Source organism: Alligator sinensis, unplaced genomic scaffold (assembly GCF_000455745.1).
Source record: "Alligator sinensis unplaced genomic scaffold, ASM45574v1 scaffold210_2, whole genome shotgun sequence".
Classification (NCBI taxonomy): Eukaryota; Metazoa; Chordata; order Crocodylia; family Alligatoridae; genus Alligator; species Alligator sinensis.
In genome coordinates, this window is record NW_005841946.1 from 2,755,568 (window position 1) to 2,782,097 (window position 26,530).

At 41.0% G+C, this 26,530-nt stretch overlaps 1 protein-coding gene across 1 annotated transcript in view; it reads right to left on the reverse strand.

Moving 5' to 3' along the window:
- Positions 1-26,530, reverse strand: part of DENND4A (DENN domain containing 4A) — an 86,328-nt gene that overhangs the window by 16,646 nt on the left and 43,152 nt on the right. Inside the window, exons 12-20 of the mRNA XM_014518245.2 lie at positions 24,515-24,733; positions 23,855-24,000; positions 16,589-16,722; positions 13,170-13,305; positions 6,576-6,782; positions 6,359-6,487; positions 5,919-6,063; positions 3,569-3,688; positions 458-607 (exon numbers count right to left, since the gene is read on the reverse strand). Coding sequence (XP_014373731.1) covers positions 458-607; positions 3,569-3,688; positions 5,919-6,063; positions 6,359-6,487; positions 6,576-6,782; positions 13,170-13,305; positions 16,589-16,722; positions 23,855-24,000; positions 24,515-24,733 — 1,386 coding nt within the window. The remainder of the gene's footprint in view (positions 1-457; positions 608-3,568; positions 3,689-5,918; positions 6,064-6,358; positions 6,488-6,575; positions 6,783-13,169; positions 13,306-16,588; positions 16,723-23,854; positions 24,001-24,514; positions 24,734-26,530) is intronic.

Genomic DNA, 26,530 nt, shown 5'->3' on the forward strand with positions numbered 1-26,530 from the left:
TCGTTTATGTCAACTGTCACTGGATCCCCTCCTATTTTTGGCCAATAAAGTGGCAAAGGTGGCAGAGTTGATGCCATGCTGCAGGCGTGGAAGAGAACTGAGGCTGTCTTTTCTGACAATCACATGTGTGATGGCATTTGAACAGAAAATGAAAACCTTCTATACCTCCATGATCCAAGTCCAAAGCTGCATTAAAATCATTGCTGAGAGGGGGACACAACAGCGTACAGGACAGTTGCAGTGAGAGGAGCCAGTAATTAGCATATTTAAAAAACAAATTAAACAAATTAGAACAATACCAATAAAATGCTAGACAGGAGAACTGTTAATACTGTGCTCCCTAGCCCATTCTGGACTACAAAGAAATAAACCCAGCAGAGAAGCAACTCCAAAATAAATAATGATTTATTAAAGGGGCACAACATGTTAGATGTGAAATACATCGGTCTGAACTCACCAGTGCCCATTTCTCCTGGTGTGCTGTCAGACTTGTCAATGGGACCGTTGAGCCGGACTATGCTGGAAGCCGGTTTTGCACTACTGGAATTTTGATAATTGAGCTTAGGAAGGCAGTCGCCGCTTCCTTTTGCGCTCTCTGCCTCAGATACTGCATACGAAAAGAATATATATACAGTTTAATGAGCTGGGAGGTAAACTCAGCAAAATTTTCAAATCTCCATTACCTCTGGGCATTTTTCCTACAGGAAAGATTAACTGAACAGCAGTATGTGGTGATCTGTCCAGCTGCACTCGACTGAGATGCGGGAGACTGAAGGCGCATGGATCTCTGGGTGGGAATGTTTGACAAGATTCCTGCATGACGAAAAAGCTAATTACACTATAAATTATATATTTTAGACAAATTCAGTGGTGAAAGTCCCATCAAAATGTGATTTGTCACCATTTTTCAAGACCCCAAAACTCAATAAAAAAAGATAATTTGGTGGCAATCTCTGGTCTACATTAAGCAAAAAGTCAAGCTCAGTGATAAGAATGGTGCCTTCTGGGTGCGTTAAGAGCTATGAATATGGAACAAAAGCAGACTTCCTAGCAGCCAGCTCTATTCTCTACTTTTTATGTGCAATTTTAGAATTGCTCAAATAAATTTTGATTTTTAGTCCTTTCCTCCCCAAAGACTAGCAGAAGTTTTGAACAGTAGGTCTCCCAATAGCAATAAAATCTTAGCATCAAATTTGTTGATGTAACGAACACATTTTAATAATGTACTATTAGGTTTTAATTTTGCTTGGTGACAAATAACAACACCCCCCCCTCCTCCCAGTTAAAAGTGTAATATAAAAACTCCTGTATTTTGTTTCAAAGAAAAACAAAAATGCTTAAATATTTGCTCCTAAAGCAGAAAGCTGGGAGAAAAAAACTTCATAAAACATATCCATTTGATAGCTGGATGAATGTCTACCAAAAGTAAGAGTGGACAATACATTTGACCGTAACTGATGGAGTTGTTAGAGGTACAAAGTCTGCTTTTCAGACCTGTTGAGTACCTACAACCCTTGGTGAAATGAAAAAGACCTACAGATTCTCCCCATATATTACTGCATTATCCACTGCCTTGCTTTCGCAGTTCAGGATCACTGTAACATTGCTCTCATTTATTCAGCCAAAAAAAAATAAAAAAATCGAAAGGTCTTCATACTGTATTAGCTATAAAAGTTGGAATTAAAATGTCTTGGTAATATTCCAGGTGCCGGCAATTCAAGCCTTTCTGCCTCAAGCAAAAATGCAGGTTTCTGACGTTTATTCATTTTTTATTTGAGCAATGGTGAAATAGATAAAAAAAAAAATCATTTATCTGCAAGGGAATTAAAACTAAACTATTTCAAAAGACTTGAAAATTCATCACTTCAAGAAGCAAAAGGAAGCTGATGTTTCTAATGCATATTTGCTTTGCTAAGCATTCAGCTCAGTCTGTTTGACAATAAAAAGAGTTGACAAAGCAGCACTGCACTAAGCAAGAATTGCTTTTCTTCCAGAATCCTTCAAGCACAGAGCCTGAGCAATCTGGGTTCCCATGACAAAATGCTGGTGTTGGGGAGGATATGACAGAATCCACCCACCTATGATCCCCAGGCAGGTTTAGAAACCAAAAGGGTGCTTGCTACCTTTTCTCGTCTCCCCTGCAGGAGTTTTTGGACTACTGGCCCTGCCTCAGTGAGGATCCAGGTACTGCCACTGGCCCTCACTTCACGAGAGGTAACCAAGCAAATACGTGTTGGTACAGTTCTTACAAGCATCTGTGGGTAAGGGCTAACTTTCTAGAAAGGTGCATCATGGTGTCATACACAGAACAGGTGATTGCGCATCTAGCAAGGAGCTCAAGAGAGCTTGCAGTCAACTGAATATTTCCAACAGGTGACACAACCAAAACATGGTTAGTGAAGTTAGTAGCACAGCTAAAGGACTCCAGCGGGACCAACCTTACCCATGCAGTTCCATGCCTGTCACTCCTATTTTTCAGTTTCTGCTTATCTTTCGCTCTTAACTTTGAATTTTCTGGTTTTCTAAAGGTTTGCTTTTTTAAATCCCTCTTAATTTTTTTTCCTTTCTAAAAACTGAGATTTTTAAAATTTAATCTTAATCCCATGGTAGCATTTTTGGTCTGTTTTTTAGAAGTCAAAGAAATACCTTCTAACTACAAACCACGTGGGGTCACTGGCTCCCTTTGGAACATCATCCCACAAAGACTCAATGGGAGAGAATCACCACACTCACCACTCCCAAACTTTCTTACGGGTTTAGGATGGCAGTGAATGCAAATCTTGTGATGGAGGGTCTCAGAATTCACCTCTCCGGAATTCTCTTAGAGATGAGGAATTGCACAGAGTTGCTTGGTTATATTTGTGGATAAGTGGGGTCTCTCTGGAGCCTGTGGTCTAAATAAGGATTATAAAGTACACTGGACGCTTGAACAACCTGCATATTTCTTTTATTTGCAATTCCCTATGCAAGCTCTAAGGGAAATATTGTGGATCTCCCTTCAGGACTGACGCCTATCATTTAGGAGTCTTGTAGCCCTACCCGTGCTGGCTAAAGAACACAGGGCACTAAGAACGGAGCAGGTCAGCATGGATTGCTCAAAGCCTGCACAAGTCGACATGTGGTGCTAAGGAGCTGCAGTGAAAATGCTGTTACTGTAATAATGCTCAAGGCACGACTTGGTAGGGGTAGCATATCAAACCAAGTCTTGAGGCCTAGCTGAGTTACGACATCACAAAAGAATTAAAAACATAGAAGCAGTGAGATTTTAGCAGTGTTTTGGGCCACCAGCCCTCTAAAATCGCTTATCCACTTTGCCTGAAAACTTCCATGCAAATCTACCCCTTGCTTATAAGGCCAGGCCTATAAAATGGTAGGTATATTGCTTTAGATTTGGTGAAGCTGCACAGATTGAGAAAACCAGGAAAACAAACTGTTTATGGAAAGCTTGCGTTTTAACCTCAATTACGGAAGACGCTGGCAGCTCTCGACTATACAGTCGCATACTGGGTGTCGGAGTATCTACATTCATCTAAAATGAACTGAATATCAACATTTATAAGGTACGTACAAGAGCTGGAATCACTCTCTTTCTTGTCCTCTTTTTGTTCTTGGTTATCTTCAACAGAGGGTTTCCCTTGCCTAACTTCTTCTTTAGATGATGAGTTACTTCCAAGATCTGAAACTCCCCCTATTATAATGAGAAAATTGACAGGGTGAAGAAAGTAAAAGATGTCATGCCAGGAAACAATGCGTCAGAGAGCAAACGGTATACATCAAACAGCAACAACAATACTGCCTTTCAATACATTCCACTTGAAAATTTAGCACTGTATCATAAAACTTGCCAGAGACTTTCACAAAAAATATTATCTGCCTCCTGCATATTTGGTTGCAACAGCATTATATAAATTACGCCCACAAAGATCAAAAGGGAAGGCTAAAACAAACAGTCAGCTTGCAAGAATGACTGTTAAACATTCTCTTTCCTTTCCAGCTCATTTGTTTAGAAAGTTTTGCATTAGCAACATTTTGTTTGACAAAAAACCCCCCAAAAACCAAAACTCTTTCAGTCTTCTGGCGGTATGCTTAGACATTATTCCATTTTACAGTAACATTTTTTTCAATATTGAAAAAAAAATCTCACATTTTTGTTTTTACACAGAAAAGACACTTTTAAAATAATGAAGACAAACTGAAATTTTATTCTCACACAAAAAAAATCAACACTTCCTGGGAAGTCTAGATGACTACTCTGCAACACTGAGAGGCAGAATTCAGAGAGCAACACTGGGCTGAAAACGGCTAATGTAGCTTTGATCGAGTGAGTTCAAGAAGCAAACTCAGTAGGAATAAAATAAGCATGGACTGACATTTCAAACAGCTCTTCTGCCCCAAGGTTGCCTAAATTATTGGCATCATATGAAAGGAATAAATAGAGCAAGTGGGAAGTTTGTGTTTGTCCTAGATAAGGAGGTAAAGCTGTTTTGATACCACTTACAAAATAAACTCTTTGGATATGGACAGAGGGAAGGGATAATGGAACCAAAAAAGCAAAGAGATGGTGAAATTCTGACATCATATTAGAAAATTTGGAAAGACCCAGAAACTAATAACAGTTGCTCAAGAATGTTATATATTCACACTTATGGACTATAGCAGTCCCACCTTGAGCTGAGGAATTGTTCTCGAGAACAGCATACACCCTTCTTTCCCACCAAAGAGTAATTCAGGAATATAAAATAGAACAGCCCCAATAATTCTTTATTTCTTTTTTAACTGGCAAGTGTACACAATGCTTGAATCACACACGCACATTGTCCTTGATGCTTTCTCTCTTTTGATTCTGTCCTTGGGAAGCTGTTTTCTTTTAGATAGTTAGATAACAGCTAAACTGTCTACATATCTTTGGTTTGCAAAACCAACCCGTCCCCCCCCAAAAAAAACAAAACCAAAAAAAGATACACAACAGTAAATGGTACAATTCGGATGACCTGCAGGCGCAGGACAAATGTCTCATACCATCCTGGCTGGAGAGACTTTGCAGGCCTCATCATACAGTAAATTGGGACTGTTATTGTCATGAATCACGGACACTGGATCATTATATCATATGGTTCACCGGAGGCCACAACAGCTGGTGGTAGGCACTGGATGTACCACCTAGATAGACGTGTGGATATTCACTAGAAGTGCAGCAATACATCGGTCCGATATCGGATCGGCACTGATATAAAAAAAAAATCGATTGTATCGGAAATCGGCCTGATGTGTCCGATAAATAAGTTGGCCGATAAATGCCCTTGCGTGCACACAGCCGCAGCACGTCATGCAGCCAGCGAGAAGCACAGCCTGGCAGCTTGGAGAGCTGCGCGCAGCTGGTAAGTCTGTTGTGGTGGAAGGGGAGGAGGGAGGGAAGGGGCATGGCGGGGCAGATCAATGCCCCCTGCAGTGAGGGAGGGAGTGGGGCTGGGCCTGGGGCAGGGGCATGCACTGCCCAGCCAGGGCTGTGTGCAAGATGGAGACGTGGCTTGTCCAGAGGGGCTGGCTCCCTCCGCTGCGCGTACCCTGGGAGGGCATGTGCCCCTGGATCTGCGCGGGGGAGCAGGGGGTTGCAGCTATTACCCAGAAGTATGCAAGCACACACAGACAATGCTTGCCAAAGGTACTACCTTAGGTTGAAACCATATTGACATTAGGTAAATATGCCGCATTCAGAATTGAACTAATAAAATGTAATGAAATAAAGACATTGAAATTTGGTATTTTATTTGTAAGACAGGAAGCAAATTCCTGCTTCTTTAAACATTTTAATGTTATATATAATTTCTATGAAGCCATTCAATTCTATGATAGCAAAACCTGTGATACGCAAGTTGCTTACCAATGAAAAGCAATACAAAAGTGAAGGAATACTTTACCAGAGAGAGCAGCATGTGGTATGTTTGCAGGTAGCTTTTTCAGAGCTCTTTTAAATTGTGCAATGCCTAATACAACGTTTCGTATCTTCATCCATAGAAAATAGCCGCCTCTATTGCTCGAAGGCCAAGTGCTTTCCAAAACAGCCTAGTCAACAAAGAAGGTAAAATGAAGTGATCATAATGAGTCCTTGCTTGCTGCCATAGATCCGTTTAAGATTCATAATGTAAGGACAATCAAAAAGCGGTTCAAATAAAACTAGGCAAAAAAAAACAACCCGTATTGAAAGAGTAAACTGCCAAATGTTCCAAAATAAAGGCAAAGTAACTTACTCTACCTGATTCTTTTACACCTGTTCCTTTAGCAAGATTTTACTTGCTATTTAGTTGTGTTTAATTATATAAGATTACATCAGCCTACTTCCCTGCTACAAAACACGTACCTTATTATAGTAACCGTAGGTAATAGCATTAGGGTCAACTCCAGCTTTTTTCATTTCAAAAAGGACTCGCACTGCAAGCACTGGCTGGCCATACTGTCCACAAAGCTGCATGAGCACCCGGTAACACACCTGCAAACAGACATGAAATAAAAATGGTTAATTTATAATCTAATGTATATACATCTCCAAACAAAAACCACAGGATATTCTTTTTTACCTCATCAGGTGGGTCTATCTTTTTGGTATGCATTTTTCGTAGCACATCATACGCGGTCCTCAGAGCCCTGACTTTTGAATGGCACACCTTCACATATGCCGGAAGGCAGATAAACCACAGGCCATAGCAATGACGCAGCAGACACCTGGACCACATTTGAGGGATGGAGGAGTACCTCTTAGCAATCTTATGAGCTGACTTTATTTCCTGTAAAGAAGTGATCAATTAATTTCACATTCGTATCTTTATAACATACACACACACACGTTTAAAATTAATCAAATACTCAAGAAAGAGAAACATTAACGAGCAGTCTGGGATACTGACGGCAGTTGCTGCTCAATCATCCTCATATATATTTAAAAAAAAGATCATAACTTTTCCCCCCCCCCAGTAATTTTCAGCATAAATGAGGGCTTTAGGCTCTCTCTGCACAGGATATGTCTAGACATACTGAATCTTAAAGAACTACTGAAGCAGGGGTACAGACAAGCAAGAAAAGCAGCATTAACACCAGGGGCTCAGTTCTTATCCAAGATAAGCAAAAATGAATTTGGTAGAATCAGCTCCTGTGGACTCAATGGCTGCACACGAAGAAGCTATTTACCTCTCTCAGATTTTATACTAAGCTACAGAGCTCTTCTATTGCATATGGAAACTCGATCTAGTCCATAAACAAATCATAGTTTCTCCTTACACACATGGCTTATATATTGCATCTAGATCTTGGAATCAATTCAGGTATCAGAGGCCTTCAAGCCAGGTTATTTTTCGGCAGTTCTTATGTTTCCAATAAGAAACAAACAAAAAAAGTCTTTAAATAAAGGCAGTTTCTCTCTGTTTTTCTCTCTTTCTACCTGACACATTTGGAGTACCATGGAAAGCTATTCATGTTCTAATCTAAAGCAGCTAATTTATAATCTTACATACCCAAGATTATATCATCCTGAGTACTTTACCAAACAGAATTACAAAGGAAGCAATTTCAAATGACTACAACATTCAAGGGCAGCCTGCAAAACAAAATTAAAAACCTTAGATCCCCCAATTCCTCCCCCCCACTTGCCAAAAACTGTTTTGAAGCATCCCCTACTATGACATTTTGTGAGTTTGGCCGCTGGAAGGGTAGGTGGCCAGGCCACTTGCTATAGTTGTGTTACATTTCAGACAAGAAGCATAACTACGAGGGGAGGCCACACTTGATCTGCCTAAATGTTGGCTGCAACATTAGCAGGTTGACATGAGTTAGTTTTCTAAGTCAGGACTAAGCCAGTGACCCGGCACGGTGTCAGAGAGCACTGAACTAGTACCAGAGTCTTTTTTCAAAGGAAATAAAACATAGATGCTTCCCATTTGTGTTTACTATAGATCCTAGGATACTTTCTTGCCAAATTACAATCTGGACATTATATTCTGCCTACTTACAGTTCCCGTACATTTTCAGATAAATATCATGTTCTCTACAAGTTTGTACAAAAGTATCACTATCCTCTGTTAACAGTGGGGAGAAGTGAGCACGCTAGAAGAGAGGGACAGGCTACAGCTAGATCTGGACAGGTTACAGGGGGGGGTGGAAGAGAAAAGGATGGTTTCAATACAGACAAGCTTGCACCTGGGGAGGAAGACCCAGCAGCAGACCTACAAGCTGGGGAACTTCCTTCTCGTCAGTGCAGAGGCAGAAAAGGATCTTGGAGTCATTACAGACTCCAAGATGAACATGGGCCGACAGGGTGGGGATGCGGTCAGGAAGGCCAACTGTACCTTGTCATGCATCCACAGATGCATCACGAGCAGGTCCAAGGAGGTGATCCTCCCGCTCTGTGCAGCACTGATCAGGCCGCAGTTGGAGTACTGCGTCCAGTTCTGGGCACCGCACTTCAAGAGGGATGTGGACAACATGGAGAGGGTCCAGAGAAGGGCCACTCACATGATCAGGGGGCAGCAGGGCAGGCCCTATGAGGAGAGACTATGGGACCTGAACCTGTTCAGCCTCCACAAAAGAAGGCTGAGAGGGGATCCTAAAAACTGGCCAAGGGAGACCAGCAGGCAATGGGAGAGTCCCTGTTCCCCCAAGCACTACCCAGAGTTACGAGGAATAACGGCCACAAGTTGACTGAAAGTAGGTTCAGGCTAGACATCAGGAGGCGCTACTTCAGTCAGGGCAGCTAGGATCTGGAACCAACTTCCAAGAGAAGTGGTGCTGGCTCCTACCCTGGGGGTCTTCAAAAGGAGGCTGGCCAAACCCCTTGCCCGGGTCGTTTGACCCCAGCATCCTTTCCTGCCCATGGCAGGGGGTTGGACTTGATGACCTGCTTAGGTCCCTTCCGACCCTACTAACTATGAAACTTAAAACAGCTACAGTACTTTACCCCGCTGGCAGCTGCATTTCAGTGGTGGCCTAAGTAATTTTAATATTGTGAAGTTTAATTACCAATATCTCCAAAGTCAAGTGCTTTGAGATCTTTACCGGAAGGCCAGTGTAAAAGAAGAATCTTCTAAAAGCACGGCTTTATGTTTTTACCTTTGTTTTCATGTCATTTAGGAACCTAACAGTGGGAGCAAGAGAAAGGGAAACACTGCTTTCAGCCAGGTTCTTGGCAAATACATGAAAGCCATCCTGCAATAAATTTCAGGGCCTCAAGATGCTAAATCAGATGAAAAAAAAAATCAAAACTGGATCCAAAAGCAAAAGACTAACAGCAAATGATTTTTGATGAACGTGACTCTTGAATATTCTAGTTTGATTGAAAATTCACTTGTTCTTTAACAAATACATAAAGATGAGGGATCCTGCGGGGAAACTGCACCTAAGGACAAAACAATATTTCCTTCATCTAACAAGCCAATCAAGGTTTGTAGCAGAATACTAAGGAGAAAAATATTCCTATGATCACCTGCCACGCTACTGCATTAAGATCTAGCTCTTCTTACGGTTAGCTGTTAAAAACAGTTTCAGTTAACAGCAGGGCTGCCCAACTTCTCAGTGGCTGGGGGCCACATCCCATGTGGGCTACAACAGGGTGAGCCAAGGGCCCCCCATCGCTGCCTCCGTGCACCTGGGGGCAGGCAGCTCCTCACACTGCCTGCTCCATAGCACACCCAGGCTGCTCCACCATGCAAACCCCCCACCCCAGCTGGGAAGCTATGGGCTCCTGTGTGCTGCACTACCCCTTAGTGCAGGTGCACGAAGCCGAAAGTAGACGGGAAGCCGGGAGCCCCTGGCTGCTACCGCAGACAAAAGGATAGTGGGAGTGGCATCTGGGTAAAAGCCCGGGGGGCCACAGATTAACCCCGTGAAAGCTACATATAACCCAGAGGCTGCCAGTTGGACAATTCTGTTATAAGGCATGATATGGTGAAGGACCCATCAAATTAATGTCAAACTGATCCCAACGAAAAGTGACTACCTACCACCCAGCTACAAATCAGCAGTTCTGAACAGTTCATACAGCTATCGTTGAAGCCTGTCCATTTGATAGCATCGCTTTTGAAGGAAAAAGGAAGGCAATTCCCAACAATATAGTTTAAAACTAAATCGGGTAGTCTGGAATTGTTTTGAACCCCAAGAAATGACATGTTCTTTTGTCACCGAAAAGAATCATATGCAAGTATTAATGCCATAGGTCAGAAATAAATATTTTCAAGGGGAAAATGCTTGCACTGTTAATGACTTTTGGAGTTCACAATTCACCACAAATACAGGATATTCAACTGAAATTTAATTCTCTGGAATGTCCATTAGAGGGGAAAATAAGCTAATTAAAATACTTGTTTAAGCCATAAGCAAGTCACATCATAAAAATCAAGACACGGTTAACTGAACATTGAACAAGGGAGCTCTGCGAGAAAAAAATTAAAGTGTTCACTCATTAAGTAAAGCTTCTCATGTGAATAACCATACACCCAAAAGAAACGTTCATTAGCAGGTGCACGTCACTGCATTTTAATTTAGCATTCATCAATAATTTGCAAAGCAATATGCGAAATCTCCTACTATCATTTATTATCAGTTCTGTTTGACTCTGACTGTAAATCTGTTGAGGTTTTTTTTGTTTTGTTTTGTTTTTTTAAAGGTAACAAAATCTCTCTAGAGTTTGAAGGCAGAAGGCAGGGCAGGGTGACGTGCCTCAGGGCATTTTTAAAGGGCATTTTGTGTTCTGGGGTGGAGGTGCTTTAATTAGAGCGGCTCCAAGAGTCACTCTAATTAAAGTGTCCACAGCATCTCGTGTATTCAGTGTCCCGTGCTTCAAGATGGCAGCGGGTGCGCTTTAACTAAAGCTTGTTCAACGAGTTTTAGTTAGTGTCCCCGCCACCATTTTGAAGTGCAGGGACGTTGAATACACATGACGTGGAGGCTGCTGGAGTGTGCTAATTAGCATGCTCTAGCAGCCTCCACATCATGTTCATTAATCGCATGCTAACTAGCATGCACTGGAGCAGACGTCCAGCACGTATATAGGTGCCCTTAGAGACTAACTGGTTAAGCTTTGAAGAAATCCAGACAGTTCTTTTTCAGATTCATGTGATCCAGCCATGAGCAGAAGTGTCAATCCATCTATGGTGCTGTGTCAAGAGGAAAGAATAAAATACTTCAAGGAGCTATGAAAATAGTCACCACCTATCTGTTCCTTCTCACTTCCTTCACTTATGATGCTAGTTTCAATATCCATTTTATCTACTTCTCCACAGCTGGCCTTGCACTTTCCTCCATGCTATTCCATATACATGAAATAATATTCTTGAGCTAGTTCTTATGGATACTATCTGTATGGAGACTTCTCTTAAACCCCTTCTGAAAGCCTACTTCTACAAGACCTACAATTACCAGTAGCTGCCTCAGTCACCCCTCTTAAAATATCTAACCAGTTATTTCTCTTAAAGGGGGACTGTTGATTTATATGGAGCCAGGAAGTTTAATGATGAGAGGGAAGGCTTGCAAGATCACTAGGATTGCAATGGCAATAGAAAGGGAAGATGAGAAAGATCTTTGTGTTCTTAAAGCAGAAAAAGAGAATGGTTTGGGGTCATTCACTCCAAGTACAGCTATGGCTTCAGGCAGGTCATGTGCATACTGTGGGTAAAAAAGGGAATGTGGCATTACTATATTATTGCCAGGCCTCCAGAGCAGCTGGAATCCTCTTAATTATTCATTATAGGACTCACCTGGTGAAGAAGTGAGAGTCTACATCTTCGAACAACAAAGTTTGTTAAGGAACTGAGCATCACAATGAGCTAGCATAACAAAGGTGTTAGATGAAGCTGCCAGGAGACACCAGCTTCGTAATTTTTCTTTTGAAAAAAATAGATATCTGTGTTTTGTGAATCAAAAATGGCTCTAACTTTATAAAATATAACAAGTCTTTCATTAACTACGTCTTGCAGTCCTTTTTCTTCATATATACCTACATTTCAAAGCTCCTGACAAACTTTTTGACTATTGATATCTAAACACAAAGTGCTAGTTCCAATACTTTTGCAGCAAGGTTTCAGCAGGTACAGAAAACCGGAACTTAGCTAAAATACCAGACACCCAGTGCCATGATGAGACTGACAGGTTGCTATCGACGCAGCCGCTATATCTGATCCCACGTGGGGTGCCTCAAGCGATGCTCCAACAACCATGAGAGAGACCTAGCTCTCTACCCTTTACAATCACTGTGTTCCTTTCTCCTGCTGCCCAGGAAAGAAAATTGGTTGGGAACTGTCCACATCAGAAGAGCTGGCTGATGAAGTAGCAAGAGCAGTACTAGATAACTGTTCCATGTTTTCAATCGCAGACACACAAACACCTGAAAAGAGGCCCACAATTTTCTCCCTCAAACATTTTTGAGGTGAGCCTCCCTAGCTTTTAACATATGCAGCAGCACACACACACACACACACACACACACACACACACACACTGTTGTTGGGCAGTCCTTTGCTACAAGGACGATAGCCTTCTAGTAAATAGGGACGTCGCTGATGAGTCTGTAGATGCCTGAGAAGACCAATCTGAGATCTGCATGTTCAGCTGCAGACATGCCAAATAATTCTGGGAGAAGGAAGGAGTAGATCCTGGTGATGTCAGGTCACAGCTCTTTCGCTTGGTGTCTCACGCATCTGCTTCCATAGTGAGGTGAGCGTGCTCAGAACAACTGATACCTTGTCATATATCATAATGCCACTGGGGACAACCCAGTGCTTGAGTCTCCCAGTATTGATATTTATACTGCATTTCTTCACACTGGCCTTCAAGGTGCCCTTGAATCTCTTCTTCTGCCAGCCTCTAAAGAGGTGACCAATGGTAAGTTGGAAGTACAGGACCTGTTTTGGGTGCCCATTATCAGACATACTTTGGACATGTCTTGTCCAATGGAGCTAGCATCACTTAAACATGGCTTCAAAGTTTGGCTAAATTTGTTCTTCTGTCCTTCCAAGTGTACACACAACTACTTCAAGGCTTACAGGTTCTGTGCAGCTTTAGTTCCTTGGTGAATATAATTTTTAGCTGTGTCTTCAACCACAGTCAGTCAACCTGAATAGCTGAGCTTAGAGGACAGAGTATCACTCACTTTTCAAAATTAGTCTTATAATTAAAAATACTTTAAATACCTGTTTTGTTCTCCTGAACATTGGTGATGGGCTATTGGGACTACTGGCTTTTGAGGACAGTTTGTTATTTGGTGTGGTCAGGAACCCTTCAAATCGGTCAAATAAATCTAGTTTCAGCACAGGGAATCCATTATAGCTGTCAAAAAAACCCCAGAAAACACATGCCATCACTTAACCCTTCTAAGTCTGCCACAGAATGTCTGGAAATTAAAGAAGCAATATTGTCTTGCTAGAATTTCAATAGGAAATAGTAAACACATGGATTTATGTACATTTACAAATTACACTTCACAGGTAAAACTTAGAAGAAACTGTTCAAAGAGTAGTTTACTACATCTAAAATAGTGGTTTTCTTTTTAAATTTGAGGATCCCTAAAAAATTTCAAATTTAAGAATTTTACATGGGGGGGGGTGTCACATACTTTTGATTGATTTCAGTCATCTTTCGCAGACCCGTTAGACAGTCTGCAGACCCCCAGGGTGCTCGACGCCCAGCCCAGAGGCATGTCATACGGCCCACGACAGGCAAGGTTATATGGGTAGATGTGATCTCTTATTAGACCAACTAAATAGTTGGAAAAAAGTTCTTTGCAAGCTTTTGGGTACAAACACCCTTATTCAGGTACTGAGAGACTCTGCTGATGTTATAAGTTCTCTAACGTAGAAAAGAAGCTTTTTATGGCTCAAGAATTCCTCAAGAACTGCACCATCAAACCCTTGCTATACCCGAGATATACAGATGACATCATCATCATCATCGTCGTCTGGATCAAAAACCTGCAGTCTCCGACTGATTTCTATCACAAATTCAACAACCAGCACCCCTCCATCAGACTCTCTCTTGAATACTCCAGCACCAACATTTCCTTTTTGGACACTATGATCAATATCCAAAATGGTAAAATACAAACCACCACATACAAGAAACTCACAGACCAACACACATATCTACACAGAACCAGCAATCACCCTGCACACACCAAGAAAGCTGTAATGTACATGCAAGCTGTCTGATGCCACCGAATTTGCCCTGAGGAGAATATCTGCGATCGTCACATCGCAAATCTCAAAGGGCTTTCACTCAACAAGGACACTCCTCCAGAGAGACAGACTGCATTTTGAAACAGCCACCTTGATTCCACGTGAAGGATTGCTGCAGTACAAAAAGAAATCCCCATGAATCGCACACCGTTAGTTATGACATACCATCCTTCCCTGGAACCTATACAGAAAATCCTCAAACAATTGCAACCCATACTAGAAGACGACCCAATTCTTAAAGAGCTCTTTCCAGAACCACGCATCCTAGCCTTTAAAAAGCACCGAATCTTGAGAACCTCATCACCAGAAGGAAGCTCCCCATCACCCAAATCATGGATGACTGGTGCCACCTTAGTGGAGGGGAAAGGGGTGTCACGTGCCCCCCCCGCACGACCAGTCGGCCTCCCCCTGCAGTCCATCGTGTCGCCTGGGAAGCAGCCGCAGTGCTCTCAGAAGTGGCCGCAGTGCTTCTTCCGGCACTCCCACTCCCTGGCTGGTACTCGCAGGGTGACACCGGTGCTCCTGCCTGCCCCCCCTGCCCATCACCTAAGTGGGGAGTGCAGCCTGTCAGGGGGTGCCCCAGTGCTCTCGGGGGGTGCACATCCACCCCCTATGCATCGCCACTGACCCAAACCACACCGAATGGATCCAGACCATGCCAGAACAAGAAATGCAAAACCTGCCAACATATCTTCAGCACCCTCACAATTACTACAGCCCAACACAGAACCATCATCATTCCTGGACCTTACACGTGCACCCCTAGAAATGTAGTATCTCTCATCCAGCGCACCAAAATGCCCTGATGGAAAATGTGTAGGAGAAACCAAACAACTGCGCACCAAAATGAATGCACAACAAAAACCCATCAAATACAAAAACACCCATTACCAGTGGGTGCACACTTCTCACAAGACAATCACTCCACTCCCTCTCCGATCTCTCAGTTCTAATCCTCAAAGGGAACTTACAAAACACCTTCCGTAGACGAGCCTACGAACTTCACTTCATAAATCTACTGGATGCAAAAAATCATGGACTTAATACAGACACTGGATTTATGACACATTACAACTTGCCTGACATCTAACACACTTGGTACCTGCCTTAAGCTGACCACTACTATTCCTTCACACTTTTCCCCCCCACACCGCCCCTATCATTCCCCTTTGCCCTCCAAACTTCCACCCACTGCATCTTCAGACTTCTTGTTTACTCCAGCTTTTTTTCTAGCTTGGAGAACCCACACCATTAGCAGAGTCTCCCAATGCCTGAAGAAGGGTGTTTGTGCCTGAAAGCTTGCAAAGAACTTTTTTCCAACTATTTAGTTGGTCTAATAAAAGATATCACATCTACCCAAATAAACTTTCCTGCTTATGTCCTTAGACCAATATGGCTACAACCAACAACACCTGACCCATGGGACTCCCCAGGGGTCTGGAAATGTGATGACAGGGGAATGGTGGTAATTAACACTGACCCACATTTTCAAAGCCTCATGTGACAGGATCAGGCTGAACACCTGGATCAGGCCCTGGATGAGCAGTGGCTGCACAGACCAGATCCAGCCTGCAGACTGACCTGGCACTGCTCATCTGGTTCAAAGGGTGACAAGACCAGGCAACACTGGTCTAGAATGATCTGCACAACACAAGCTCTTGACTCTCTGCATTCACAGACTTAAAACTTCAGTTCTTAATAGTTTTTCTTTATTAGTATTCCATTAAATTAGCCCAAAATGTATTAACATTGATTGCAGTTAATACAAAAAACCTCTGTGAAGCTTATTTAGTCACTAACAAGAAAGCTGTGGCATAGCCATAGAGGCCTATAAAAATCTATATTAATGCTATCAGTCTGAAAGCCTAAATTACATTTCTAGCTTAAAAAGGATTTTTAGTAATGTAGCAAAGAAATCAATAGAAATAATCTTATTTGACAAGTAATTACTAAATTAACATCATCAGTTTTCACCTGAGAGCCCGATTCTCCTGTTGCTTAAATTCTCTGGAATTAAGGGGAGCAGCAGAACACTCGGCATTTCACAAAAGGTGTTTTTAGAACTGCAGCCAGGGTCCTTGGAAGGACTGGTAAGTTTTAAAATGTAACAGCCAGCATAGTCCAGAGTAGAGCTGGTCATGGTCCATATTAAGAACCATAAGAAATTTAGCTTTATTAGAAAACCAATCATGTACGTACCAGCGTTTTTACAGAAGAAGCAATGGAACTGGGAAACCTGTGTTCTAGACCTATAAGTACTAAATACCTCTGTTGTGTACCAAAATAAATAAATAAATAAATAAATGTCTACAAGTCAGCTGTAGGAAGGCAAACATCTGCTGTTTTTGGCCACTACCCTATTTTGCTCCCCTGAATACCTGTACTGCAAAGGGTGTTCTTCCCCATTGGGTAGGTGAGGGATCTCGGGTGGCGTTATAAACACTGTGTGTTCACTCTTGTAAGACTCATCCAGCTCTATCAGGCGTGTTTCACCAGTCTTGTCCATGTCTACCTGCAGGAATTTAATTAAAAGGAACAGTATTTATTAAAGTTACTGGATATTCCTGATATCAGATAAGTATTTGGTACAGCAAAGACAAAGAACACCCAGTATCAGCATCAGATGATCTCACCTGGGAGTTAGGAACTGCTGGCAAGGTGATAATTAGAAGACATCTGTCTGGGAGTGGGGTTACATGAGGATTAAATATGCCACACAGAGGCACCTTTTGAAAAGCTTTTCTTTAAGAATGATAGTAATTTTAGATGAACATCTTTATTATATAAAAACCAGGCCCCAACATGTGGTGGGAAAGATACTGAATGCTTTAATTACTCCTGGTTTTTTTATTTCATTAAGCTAATATTCATCTTTGTTGACTATTTAACTATTGGCACATTCATTTCCATTCCTAATATACTCAACCATTTTTGTTTCCCAATGTTCTTTTAAATAGCTAGAAAGGAGGTTTTATTTTATTTTGTTTTAAGAACATCTTTCAGACTTAATGCCTTTGGAAGCTTCTGTGTAACTAAGAGCTTCAACTTAATTTCTTCTCTAAGAAAAAACTTACAGCTAACCTTTTATAGTACCCCAATCACTAGCTGGAGCAGTAACAGAAACCTGATTCAACAGCATCATTTATTGAGAACCTGTAGGTATGATTATTCTCTGGGCAGAAATTGTAGTTCCTTATGTAGCAATCAAGACTCGCTAGCTTACAGTGTTTACAGAAATTGTTTGCTTTGCTTAGATTACCTATGTTAAAAGAAATGCCGAAGTCACCAAAACAATTGTTGCTCAAAACTTTATACTTCATGTTAAATGAAAAACGGATTAGTTTTAACATCCAGTTATGCAAAACAAAAATCACTGTCCCCGCCATGAGCCTGAATGAAGAGAAGACTGTCTAGCAATATTACTGAACTCTTCTTTCCATTCTTTGAGCCATAGAAACACAAGAGAGTGCAGTTATTCCTCCAGGGAGAGGAGAGGAGAAAAAAAGAGACTCTTTACTAAGTGCTCAGATTTCCTGAGTAATACAGTCTGAATCCTTTGTAAGCCCCAGAAGCAGTTGTGTTGGAAGCTGCATAACTGCAGATGGTTATTAAAGCCAGCTCCCCTGTTATCATGTTTCACCTGGAACAGTTGTATTAGTCCAAAACTAACATTTAAATTAAATTAATATCTTTGACACAAGCCACTGAGAGACTAAAGCTATGGCCTATGCCCTCAACTTGCCCATGGACCAGTGGTGCACCTAACTAGAGAAGATTCCTCATCTCCCTCCTGGCTGGTTCAGGGCCGTGCCTTGAGCGGTAGACTAGATAAGCATGGGCCAACCTTTTGGCAGCTGTTCCAGATGCCAAGTCCCACACCCACTGAATACCACTCTGATCCCCCTCCCCTGCCCAATCTGCTGCTCTGTTTTCTGTTCTCTCCCCGATCTATTGCATGCCATACACAGAGGTTGTCCATGCCACCTGTGCCAGGTTGGCCGCCCTGGGACTAGATGATCTCCAGAGGTCCCCTTTTGACCTTCAATTCTATGCATCTATTTAGATTACAAAATCCAATGCAGGGTAGAATTGCCCATGACGCATCATCATGCATACAATTATACAGATGTGCCTTAGTTTTCTGAAAAGGATATATTGTTTTTTTTACAGACTGTTCTCAAGGACACTTGAATTTAAGTACCTATCTAAACTGGGTAATCTTCAACTTCTAGTCAGTAAATGTATTTCATATCATGAATCTATAAAAGAACATGTTCTTTTCTTTGAACTATGTATTTATCTATGAACACTGCTCAAGAAAGGATGGCTCATCACCCCCAACTCCCATTCAATTCAAATGGGAGCGACTGGTGCTCAGCTCCTCTGAAAGTTCCCTCTTAACTCCTCAGGTTGCAAGGTGAGCAACTGCCAACGTATGTTAACATTCACAAAGCCTCTCAGACACAGGGGGGAAGGTGGCTTTCACTTCATCTGGGTGGTAAAATCCATCTTGAAAGAAGTGCTGACTGGACAAATGAGAAACTTCTGTCACTGTCTCCCCCCAAAAGCAAGCCTGGCTTTCTGCCCCCAAAATGCTATTTTTGCTGACAGCTTTATACGTCTCTCTACTGTCAATGAACTGGCACCATAGGAAGGCTGCCTCCTTCCCAACACATGGAAATCACTAAATTTTTTGCAGCTGGTGCAGGTAGCTCAAAAACTGTGACGTTACTTCACATTTATCACAATTATTTGAAGGGTGATCTTGCTCTCTTTTGGAAGAGCGAATATTACTGTCTTACAACCACTTTAAGCACTAGACTATCAACAACTGCAAAGATGCATTATCCAGTTGAGATTGAGAGTGGTCGGTGGTACTTTCAGGGTAGTCGCTGTCAGACACCATCTACAGTATTTTCTGAAATAACCTTTAAAGGTAAAGTCTTCTGAATGACAGCCATGAAATAAAGAGCAGGATGTATGTGATAGGAACAGTCAAAGTCTTGTTTCCTCCACTTAACAGCTCCAAAAAAAGAAAAAGGAACTGCGTGAATAAACACGGACTAGAAGCAGTCAAAGGTGTTTTATGTTTGTAGGTCGTTTAAGTGTATAAAACTGCACTACTGCCTAGAAAGATAATTTCAAAATACATTTAGCTTGTATGTTTAAAAAATAAGAATGCAGTGCCGTTTAAAAGTGCTAAGCTGACAACTCTGTAGACTGAAGTTGTCCATTCCTGCACCCAAGTACCGTATGGGCAGCAGCTGTGTAAGACTCCCTGTGCTACGCGAGGCCTGACCTAGGAGGACCACCTCTTCAAAGGAGCTAAGGAATGAACGGATGGGAAGACAGACCAGCAACCACGACCACTAGGAACTCAACTCAGCCCTTGTCTTCACAATTTAGTACCAGCCGAGTCTTTCCAGACTGTGTTGAGCACTTGGGCACCTTGTGATCAGATCAACCATACCAATAATAAGTTACCCTGAAGTCATTTCACACAGGCCAATGAACTGCAGCCACATGCTGGGAATGACTGGCCAATGTCGGTCCAATAGGGATTAGAACCAGCGACCTCTGAAATAAGAACCAGTCGTCCTGAATTGAAATTCTGGTTATGTTTTGCGTGGGTAAATTGTATTCCTCGAGTTGTACCACTCCAAATATACAACACGGTGGATAATTAGGTTTCCCAGTATTTACTTTGTTTATACTAGAGCATCCCTGACTGTCATACCTGTTTTTTTCAAAAGCTTATTAGAAAGGGATTTTTTCCATAGAAATAAAACCACTTTGCTTAACTGGAGATAAAATTAAAACCCTGTGATATATTTGAGCTAGAGGTCTATGAAACTGATAGGCTGATGCTGCTGATTCCTTGAAGTTTATCAACAGCAGATTCAAATACAGAAGACTGATTCTTCATAGTTTCACTCTTTAGTGCAGCAGAAATATATCCAAGTTGTTTCAGAAGGCTTTTCACGGCATTTAAAATTGATAAACATAGCTTAGTTGGTAGAGAGGTGCTCTTAATTATGCATTATACCGCATGAGACAGATTGAGAGGATTAACAAATATAAGCAGCTGAACTGCTAGAACATATGGCTCCTTAGAAGCAGTAATAAATGACACTTTACCTGATCATTTACATTTTTCTAAAGATGTAAAGAAACTAGAGTAACACATTTCAGCAAAGATCTACTAAAACAAATCATTTATATTTGTCTTGGTTTGAGGTATTTCTGCATGTTTCAGAAAAACCAGAATATGAGAAAATTTAACCATATGCTCTCAGCTACAAAATGGGTTATTTATAAAGAACATCTACTGCTGCTAGGCAGGGGAAATACTATGTGCAAAATATTACACTTGGGCTTGAGACACTCCCCTGGTTCGGTTTGAAACCAGGCTGAGATTCAACATGCCATAAAACTGGTTTTCTGTAAGGTAACTGGGATTTGCCTGGACTTGGTGGCTGATCGTCTTCCAGAAGCATTATAAGACCTTTTAATTTGGGCAGGCCTTCAGCAAACAGGATTTTGAGAGGCATTACCTAAGGAGCTTGTTTCTATTGCATATTTATTTATTTTAATACTTTTATCTGTCTATAATTGATCTGGTTATTATTGCAAGTCACTCTGAGCTTCCTTTGGGGAGGAGAGCATATCAATCTAAGAAACAAACTAGGCATAAAAAAGTTGCCCGCTATCATCCAATTGTATTCAGACAACCACATCTGCCTTTCCTGCCCAGGTCCTTTCAAGTATATTTTCAATCGTGGCCAGAAAGCCAATACAAATGTCTGATCAGAAAGAACAGAGGAGAGTGGCCTAAATTAACTGTCAAGCTTCTTATCACATGATCCTTGGCATTTTTGAAGCTTTATATTCTCATGAGGATCCTACTCCTTCCAGTAAGCAAATCTCTGCTGAGGGAAACAGTTTGTAAGCAAGAGCAAATTCTTGGTGTGAAATATGTTCTCCCATACCTTTCTTTTTGCTTCTTTACAGCTGCCCACTAGGGTATGGTTCAGAGAAACCTCAGATGAAAGCCACAATTGCAAGGATTATTTTGGACTACTTTACACAGCTTACTTTTATGCCACCGTGGTACACCAGTAAATGTTATCCCCATTTTGCAGGCTGGAAACAAGTTTAGTAAGGTCACCCAGAGGCAGAAGCACTGGAAGACCTGGAGTATAACCAAGTTCCCAATTTGACTCTCAGTGCTAATTCTTTCATACAAGTTGAGTCTTCTTTTTACATAGGCTGACTACACAGTGCCAGTTGCAACAAAAGCATCCCTCCTTCAGAAGTATGGGTTAAACTCCCAGACACAAATAACAATTATAGCTTAGACACTGGATTCAGTGGGCACATAAATCATTCCATGAAATGAAAGAGCATAATCTCATTTTGAATAAAAACCTTATTAAGTGCTAGGGACACAATTAGTCTGCACTGCAATTACAGCAAGTCCTGCTCAGCAGTGTTAGTCACCGGAGTACATTCTTGCCTGTCTGCAATTTTCCTTTTATAAATAGTTTAACATGAGGCACAGGCTTTGTTTCCAAGTCAGCCAGAGAATGTTTTTCCCTGCTCAATGGCGAGGGATCCTGAAAAACTATTTTACATAAATGTTTTAATTAAATCTGGTTACGGTCCATGTATGTGTACAATTCTTGCTTATTGTGAATTTGGTTTGGCAAGTATTAAACGGACCTTTCAGACAATACCCTGAATAAAGTATTAAAAGCTGCCAAGTAAATTTTAAAACATTACACCATCAGTCTGATGCATCAATAAAATATTTCCCCAACCTTATAAGTCAGGCCTGTTCTCGTATTTGTTTTTGGAGTATTGATTCTTCATTTAGCATTTTCTGTGCCTTCCCCCCTGCAAATAACTATTTTAGTAATCTTCAACATTAAATTCCTGTGGAGCAAACAGCAGGTGACCTACTTTACAGGAAATCCTAGACAACAGCATGTATTACTTATACATCAATGTCCCAGAACAGCACGTTCCAGGTAACTACTACTAGCAAGATGACAAGTAGGGTCTTGTATTTCCCACAGTAATAATAAGAACTTTTTCATGTTACATTGCAACAGTGGCAAATAATAATACAAAACTGTATTCTTGGAGTATAATCTGCCTAAACAGGTACACACACTAACACAGTAACTAAGATGTACAACTTGCAGTCAGCCTCAAGCCAACGTTGTGAAACTTCTTTTACAAGTGCACGAGATCATAAGTTAACCTACGTGTTAGCTGTTCAAAATCTCTAATGCAGAAATACACCATTTGGGGCACCATGAACCCTACACACAAGAACAGACACTCAGACTTGCACTTGGTTAGCAGAATGCATGCCAACAAAATTTACTCAATATAAAACTACTTTTGATTGAGAGTTTCAGCATCCTGACAGGAGTATCACCCAACTCCATGGGCTCCAATACCACAGAGTACTTCAATGTTCTCGCAAAAACTAATATTGCTGTACACTGCCTGGAAAACTACTCAGGCTCATGCAGACCGTCCATGTGCAGAAATATAGTTCTCGACAGAAATACCTTTTCTTCCTCTGTGTCTTTTACAGATACAAACACAGCTTGGCAATAAGAAAATAAAGTAAAATTCAGTGTGAAGGCATGGCACTAAATTAATGCTGCTCACAGAAAGCCACCCACAGATCTTGCTAAAAGTTTTGTAAAACTTTTAGGAATTAATCTTGCTAGCTTTAGAATCCTGGACACTGAAAATATCCTTGGCATTTAATAGTGGCTTTCTTTCTAAGGGAGCCCCAAGAATTTTACTCACACACACTTGTATACACAACACACACAGCTCATACACAGCTATGAAGTAGAACATTAATAATATTACATTTAAAGCAACTACAACACAAGGCTCCATTTATGGGAATTGTACAACTGAACCTATGAGAATCAGGAATAAAGACACAGGTAAATGTTTTCTTATTGTAGAGAATGTGTACTGAAACTAATTAAGTACATATGTTAAGTGTAAATTAGAAAAAGTCAAGTGTTGAGCACTGAGTTGGAAGCAATAAAAATTCAACTTAAAGCAACAATCAACTGATGTCATATGTTCACTATATTAAAAATAATGAAGTAACTTAGTTGTATCAGTATATCACTCATATTCCTCTCCAAACTACTATATAAAATAGCAGGCACCCTATAAAACCTGAATGCCCAGAGGTATTTAAGTATGGCATTGTCCTAAAGAACTGGAGGAGGAACAGGAGAACTTAAGTTAGGAATATTTTATTTCTTAATGCAGGCTAAAATCTCCACGAGACAAATATGTGCCTGTGCCCATCTCAACCTGCGAGCAAGCACAAAGCATTACACACAGACTTTTCACTATCTGGTCTCACTGTCTAATTTCTGCTTCTACAAGAGCAAAGTGACCTGAGAGTGTCTGGGTCAGAACAAAACAAAATTGAAACAGGAAAAAAAAGCAAAAATAGAAGTAAGTTTTAATGAAGTGACAGCAAATTGACCACAACTACACATCAGTCATGTTACATCACGTACAGTGCCAGTGGAAGGGAACAACTGCGAAAGCTAAATGGAGACCCCACCTCCCCTTCCCACAGATGCACTTACCTTAGCTACGCAATCATCAAAAAATGCGAGACTTGCATCCTTATCGCTGACAAAAGAACACTCTTCAATGAAGCGAATGAACATCTGGGTTTTGGTCATCAACGTATAGAACTTTTGATGTGACCGATCTCGACTTTTTAAGAATCCTGTAAAATAAAGCAAACATAGAAAAGAATACTACTAACAATAGGAAATTCCACTAACAACAGGATTTCTTAGGGTGATATCTGTTAGGGTCTAGCTCTGTAGTTGGGATATAGTTAGGCAAGTTTTCAAATGCAAGACATTCTTCCTCAAGAAATCCTTGCCTCTCGCACAACTACTGGACCATCATAGTTACAACCTAACTCTTAACACTACCAAGAAAGAGTTCGTTTTTAAAGATATTTGTTATCTTTTTTTTAAATTAGTGCCTTGTATTATTGCTTAGTTAAATTCAACCATCAATTAAGTACATTTTCCTTTTTCTGTACTGCTTCGCCAGAAGGTTTGGGTGCTATATGATTTTCCCTGCTATCATTACATAATATTGCCAATGTTATCATTCAACACACCAACACTTTCTTATTTATCACTTCACAGAAAGATAATTTATGCATATGTTACTGGCTTATGATTTTAAAAGAAAAAAAAAAATCAAGATTATTTATAACCATTTACCTTGCAGTTCAAAGAGGGAACTTGCGTCTGTGGCGGTCTCAGAAGGTGCTTGCGTTATTGGCCTTAGGTATGACCTATAACCTTTCAATATTGAGGCCATGAAACACAGAAATGCCTCCTGGATTTCTAAATCTAACAAATGCAACTTCTTGCCGGAATTAAAATCATAGTCATTCATTGCTAACTCCATTAATGCATCTTCTCTTGGTCTTTGCTGCACTGTGAACAACAATGGTGTTAAAACGCTCTCTCAGATCAATGGTTAAAAAAAACAACTCTCAGTGTTGACAGAAAACGCAGCAATTTCCCATTTATCCTATTGGGTTTACTTATTACCACACTATGCTCCATTATGTTCTAGATCTGGTTTAAACATAAGCCATTAAATTCAATCTTGAAGTCTGATAATGAATTTAGGATGACAGCATGCGAATCACAAGTCCCTGGGTTATGCAAAAGGCAGACACAAGCACATTCACCTTTTCAGTACATTAGTTACTATGGAAACAGAGACAGAATTGGTATGGACAGAGCTCAGAGACATCCTTATAAAAGGGCTGGTTATGAAATGTGTTGAAATGTATACAAGAACTGATAACATTCATGAGTTTTTATGAATATGATAATCATATACATGGGATACATCATTTCCCTTTTATAGTGGCATCCTTTCCAAGGGGACCCCAATAATTTTACTCGCGCACACTTGTATACACAACACACACAGTTCCTATACACCACAGCAATATAAATGTACATAGCAACTGTAAGAGGCACAACAGTGCACAAATACAAAGGAAGAAAAGCATTTTGGTGACGGAAAAAAAGCAAAAACAATCTCCTAGCCAGAATCCCAACTCGTATGAAATGTGCTTTCAACAGAGATCACGGAGGCATTAGGAGGAACCCGATTCTTCCGGGTCCACCACAGTGTGATATGATGTGCTAATGGCATCTGTATGGAACAGAACTGGGGTTTCACCACTCTGTCCTACCATCCTTGGGTAGCAGCCATTGATTGCATTATATTTAATTTGGAGTATGACCATTGAACAGGAGACGCACTTTATTTTATATTACATGCAGAGTATTTGTATTTTAGAAACTGTTAAGAAACCCCTTGTATTAGGGTAATGAAGTGTAACTATTAGGAAACCGCATAACCTTCATAATAGATTCCTCCTACATAATACAGTATACTGACATTTGTGCAGTATGATATTTTTGGCAAATTCCATATAATTATACACTACTAAATTCCAATAACCTTTCCATAGCCAAGATTTTATGAAAATGGATGCTGGATGTTAGAAGCCCGAGTTCACATTCCAGCACTTAAAAAACTGTCCTGGTTTTGAGAAGTGAGCATCCACCCTTGTTAGAGATCTCAATTTTTTTTCAAAGCCCTTGATCAAAGGTTTCCAGGGTAACATCCCTCAAATGCGTCTGCTTTGAACTGACTCCACCTCCTTCTTGGGCTGATCTGTGTCTTAAACTGGTCATCTCTACCACTGTATTTTGGTCTTGTGAGCCATAGGTATTTCTATTACCCAAGGTCCCCCCATCCAAAGCCCAGTGAAGTTAAAGGAAACAAGCCCAAATGAAATTTTTCAGAACTGTGAATTTGGTTCATTTTACTCTTCTGAGCTCACCTCTAAATCTTTTTTTGTTCTCAATCACCACATCTAATTTAGATTACAGTGCATTTAGCTCACCATTGTAACATTTTTAAGGTTGTATAAACAGGAATCATTTAGAAACATTTAAGGGTACAGGGCCACATTAACAAAAAATTACATCTTTTAAAATTCCTGTCACCTTCACTCTGAAAAACGCTGCTCGCTCAAGCCACCATAGGGCTGTTACTACAGCGGCTGCAGCTGGATGAGTGCTGCTCTGCTCCCTTTGCTTCCAGAGGTGGGTCCTATCCCCTGCTCCTGCTGTGCCACTCTGGGTGGACAGGTGTGGAAGGAAGCTTCATCTAGACATCTCCCGCTGGAGGCAAGGACCATGAAC